We start from the raw sequence: 4,946 nt of genomic DNA on the forward strand, positions 1-4,946 counted from the left end.
TCAAAAACAACATAAATCAGTAAATTTGTAGAATTTTAACACAGTTTTTTTAACATATTTTTATAAATTAACCGAGACAAACTCCTAGTTATAAACTACTACAAACTAATGATTTAATTTATAATTATTGTTTTTATTAAATTATTTTTAAAATATGCTTAATTTAATTAAGTTGAAGCAATTGAAATTATTTATTTTGATGATTATGGTTTGACCTCATTTTATGTTTGATTTAATTTTAAGTTTAAATTCTTTAGAGTTAGACTAATTTGGAGTTTACATATTAATCCCATATTTACTTGAAAATAAGAAAGGTGATGGGATCCCACTTTATAAATATATAGCTCCCTTCCCATTTCAATGCTGTGCGAAGAAAAGAGATGGCAAAAAAAGAATATGTCCCCCTGTTCGAAACGAGGAAAGTTAAGGGACGAATACTGTTCAGGTGCGTTGCAGCTTCAATCTTTCTTGGCATCTGCTTCATTATCATGTATAGAATAAGATATTTCCCAGTTGGAGGAAAAGCTGAGAGGTGGACTTGGATTGGTTTGTTTCTTTCTGAGCTATGGTTCTCGTTTTATTGGCTTCTCACCACTGTTTGTAGATGGAACGCTGTCATCCGTATTCCATTCATACACAGGCTCTCTCAAAGGTACATAAATATCTTAATTATGTTGTCATGCTAGTTTGTTTTATATTTCATAATTGACTATTTACGTTAAATTCCTTACTTTCAACCTTGGAAAGGTTCGGAAAAGAACTACCGGGCATCGACATATTTGTGTGCACGGCAGACCCGTTGATAGAGCCACCGAGCCTGGTGGTGAATACAGTTCTATCAATGATGGCATATGATTATCCACCTGAGAAGTTAAGCGTATATCTATCAGATGACGGGGGATCGAATTTAACGTTTTATGCCATGTTAGAGGCTGCAAATTTCTCAAAGACATGGCTGCCTTTCTGCAAGAAGTTCCAAGTTGAATCAACGTCTCCTGAGGCTTACTTTAGGACAGCTTCTGAACTAGTCAATGTCCAAGAGTGGCTTTCTGTCAAGGTAAATTTTAATTTTGAATAGTGGCTTGTTTTCGTACACCGAAGATGGACCAATCATGCATCTTGTTGGATGATTGCTTCCAATTTTGCTTTATTGTGCAATTATTGATGCAATCTTATTGAAAGAGCAAAATGGTTAGGTAGACTTTTGTGATGGGAAATTATTTAATAAAACAACACCCAACTTACATGAATAAGAAAAAAACACCATAATCTTACAAGGGAACAAATTATTTAATGAAATTAATAGAAAAGGATAAGAAAAGTGCTTAAAAAGTACCTCATCTTCCACTTTATCAGCTCATCGCTCCAATTTAATCAATGAAACTATTAAAAATTATTTTTAAGAAAGTAATAAATAATATTATATGGCTGTTTTTTTCTTATTTTAATTAAATTTTAAATGAAATAACTAGAAATTAAGTGTCTTAAAATTGGACTGAAGATTAATGAGAATTTCTTTTTATAAATATAAGTTACCACTCTACTTATAATTCAATTGTTAAATAATTTTTTATAATTATATTTATAATATTGAATTTTTCTTTCATTTAGGAGATAATATTTTAATAGAATGTTAAGTAAAACTTCTTAACATGATAACATTTTAACGTGTTATAAAAAATAGCAATAGAATTAAAAAGTAATTATAGTCCATTTAATATTTTTATGAGGATTGATATAATTATATAACTTCTTAAAATTTCTAATTTTTCCTAAACATTTTTATGTGAGGATACTTATTTATAGTTTTTGATGAATGCAGAAATTATATGAGGACATGAAAATGAGGATTGAAACCACCATAAAATTGAACCAAATTCCAGAATACATTCAGAAACAACACAAAGGATTTCGTGAATGGGACTTTGTTTTAAGCAAACATGATCATCAGAGCATCCTTCAAGTAATTACTTATTTCATAAATTCCTAATTGATAAGCTTTGAATAGTTGAGCTTAATTAGTTAATGGTGCTTTAATTAATGATTCTTAGATACTAATAGATGGAAGAGGCACCAATGCTGCGGATATTGAAGGAAACCCTTTGCCAACTCTAGTGTATTTGGCAAGAGAGAAAAGACCCCAATATCACCACCATTTCAAAGCTGGTTCCATGAATGCTCTTGTAAGTTAATATTATGCATGTTTAAATATAAAAAAAAATACAAAATGCTTATAAAATTAAATAATTGTTGGAACTTTTTTTTTGTTTGTTTTATTGCAAACTTTTAAGTTATCATACCTATAGTAATTTTATATATGATTCATCCAATAGTGTAGTTGATTGAAGAAAAAAAAAGAAAAATTGGTAAGAGGCGACGATCAATTTTCGTCCAATTGAGTCAACTGGGTAAAAATAGATCTTTGAAACTTAATTGATAATCATAAAACAATTTAAGTTCGGATGATTTTTTACCTTTAGTTTAGTATATTTTTATACTAAAGCATGTTATATATAGCTATATCTTTTCTAGAAGGTATATTAATTTGTTTGTTATTGAATGATTTTTATGGTGAAATATAGATCAGGGTATCATCAAAGATAACCAATGCTCCAATTATTTTGAATGTGGATTGCGACATGTATTCCAACAATTCAAAAACAATCAAATCTTCTTTGTGCATTTTCATGGATGAAGAGAAAGGAGATGAAATTGGTTATGTACAGTTCCCTCAATGTTTCTTTAATCTCACCAAAAATGAAATTTATGGTAGCTCTTTACGAGTAATGCTACAAGTAAGTAATTTAGCCTATAATTGAAAAGGTTTTATGCACACGATGATTAATCTTGATGATGATCTTGTTGGTTCTCTTTGGTCTGTCTTTGTTGGTTATATCAACAATGAAGCTGGAGGTTCTAGGATTTGACGCAAATGGAGGACCAAGCTACATGGGCTCAGGATGCTTCCACAGGAGAGAGACTCTTTGCGGGAAGAAATATGAGAAAAACTATAAGGTTGATTGGAAGAAAATAAATGATAAGAAGGTTAATGAAAGTGCAAGCTTCCTTGAAGAAACATGCAAAGTTCTTGCAAGTTGTACTTTTGAACACAACACACCATGGGGGAAAGAGGTGCATTTCATTCTTCCTCACCATCCCGTATTTTAATTTAGTCAGTTAATTACAGTTACCCATAAGAGGTGGTATCTAACTAGTTTGAGTTAGAATTCTAACGTTTGCAATCTTTTTCTCTATTTCTAAGCATTGACATGTTTAATGTTACATAACTACATGAATTTAATAGGTTAAAGGTATCACATAATAAGTTTTTGGTGGCAGATGGGTTTAAAGTATGGAACTCCTGTGGAAGATGTAGTTACAGGGATGAGTATACAATGTAATGGATGGAAATCCATATACTTAAACCCTGAAAGAGAAGGCTTCTTAGGAGTTGCACCAATAACATTATTGCAGAACCTGGTACAACATAAGAGGTGGGTGGAAGGTGTACTTCAATTGTTCTTTTCAAGATACTGCCCCTTATTGTATGGACATAGAAAGATCCCTCTTAAACTTCAACTTATTTACTCAACTCACCACTTGTGGGCTGCAAACTGCTTGGCTACATGGTATATTGTTGTTGTCCCGTGTCTTTGCTTACTTAAAGGCATCTCATTGTTTCCTAAGGTATGAAGCTCCTAAATTCTTAAGTATCTATATCCTAGGGTGCTATATGAGCGACTGTAAAACCATGGCCTTGTGCAGATATCAAGCCCCTGGGTGCTCCCATTTGTATATGTTACCTTTGTACACCGTGCCTATAGCCTTGCTGAATTTCTATGGTGCGGAGGCACATTCCGAGGTTGGTGCAATGATCAACGGATGTGGTTGATCAAGAGAACAACTTCATACTTATTTGCCTTCTTCGAAACCATCTTGAAGCTATTAGGGTATTCACAGCTAAACTTTGTTGTTACTGCTAAAGTAGCTGATGAAGACGTCTCAAAAAGATATGATCAAGAGCTGATTGAGTTTGGTGCTGCTTCACCAATGTTTGATATTTTAGCCACACTTGCAATGTTGAATCTGTTTGGTAGCTTAGGGGCAATCAAGAAGGCCACCGTGGATGCAGATCAGGACTCCAAGGTTTTGGACCAATTTGGGTTGCAAATTCTGCTCTGCTTGGTTTTGGTTACCATAAACTTGCCAGTATACCAAGCACTCCTTTTTCGAAAAGACAATGGCAAGATGCCTACTTCAGTTATGTACAAGTCAATTGTTTTTGCCTTGCTAGCCTGTATGCTAGCCATGTATTGAAGCACTAATGATTCTGTTTCAATTTTGTCAATAAAAGAGAAAATAAACTCTAGTGTTTGTTATTCAAACTACGAGGAACAGAGATGAACATTAGAAGCTATAAATGGAGTTAATTTCAAGTAGTTTAGATTTAGCACGTAGTGGAAAATTGAAATCTATTAAATTAAAAAAAAAAAGACAATCATGCAACTTGAAGGATTGTCATGGTATTATCAAAAGTCAAAACATTTATAAACTTCATTTAAAAGAATCATTACTTCCTCAATAGTTTTGTGTAATGCACCAAAGTTTATAATTTCTAAGTTAAATTATGTTAAGTAAATTAATTTGATTTAGTGGTTAAGAGTCTTATTTACGAATCTAACGTTTAGTGTTCAAATCCCTTTATTACATTTTTGTTCCTTTTGTCTCTTCATTTAGCCGTTCACACGTAGGTTATGTTTTATGTTTGTTGGCAAGAATGAGTTTGTTGATTTAATGGTAAAGTTTTAGCTTATTTTTATGTAACGCTCCAAAATTTTAAAAATTTAATTGTGAGAATCTACAATAATTAACTTTTGTATTTTTGGCACTATGCTCTATTTTTGGGTTTAAGATTTGGAGTTCGAGTCACTTCATTGAGTTTTTTT

At 32.1% G+C, this 4,946-nt stretch overlaps 1 protein-coding gene across 2 annotated transcripts; it reads left to right on the top strand.

The window, feature by feature from the left end:
• Nucleotides 1–263: 263 nt before the first annotated feature.
• LOC108471157 (cellulose synthase-like protein E1) lies at nucleotides 264–4,421 on the top strand. Of its 2 annotated transcripts, XM_053021854.1 has the most exons (9): nucleotides 264–445; nucleotides 605–652; nucleotides 748–1,057; nucleotides 1,823–1,963; nucleotides 2,052–2,183; nucleotides 2,583–2,795; nucleotides 2,908–3,132; nucleotides 3,340–3,687; nucleotides 3,766–4,421. In XM_053021854.1, the coding sequence occupies exons 1-9, from the start codon at nucleotides 381–383 to the stop codon at nucleotides 4,315–4,317; spliced, it is 2,034 nt and encodes a 677-aa protein (XP_052877814.1). In that variant the 5' UTR covers nucleotides 264–380; the 3' UTR covers nucleotides 4,318–4,421. The 2 variants fall into 2 exon arrangements, with proteins under 2 accessions (XP_052877814.1, XP_017628248.1); XM_017772759.2 differs by having other exon boundaries at nucleotides 286–652; nucleotides 3,766–4,385.
• The last annotated feature ends 525 nt before the right edge of the window (nucleotides 4,422–4,946 follow it).

This window comes from Gossypium arboreum, chromosome 11, assembly GCF_025698485.1.
Source record: "Gossypium arboreum isolate Shixiya-1 chromosome 11, ASM2569848v2, whole genome shotgun sequence".
Classification (NCBI taxonomy): Eukaryota; Viridiplantae; Streptophyta; class Magnoliopsida; order Malvales; family Malvaceae; genus Gossypium; species Gossypium arboreum.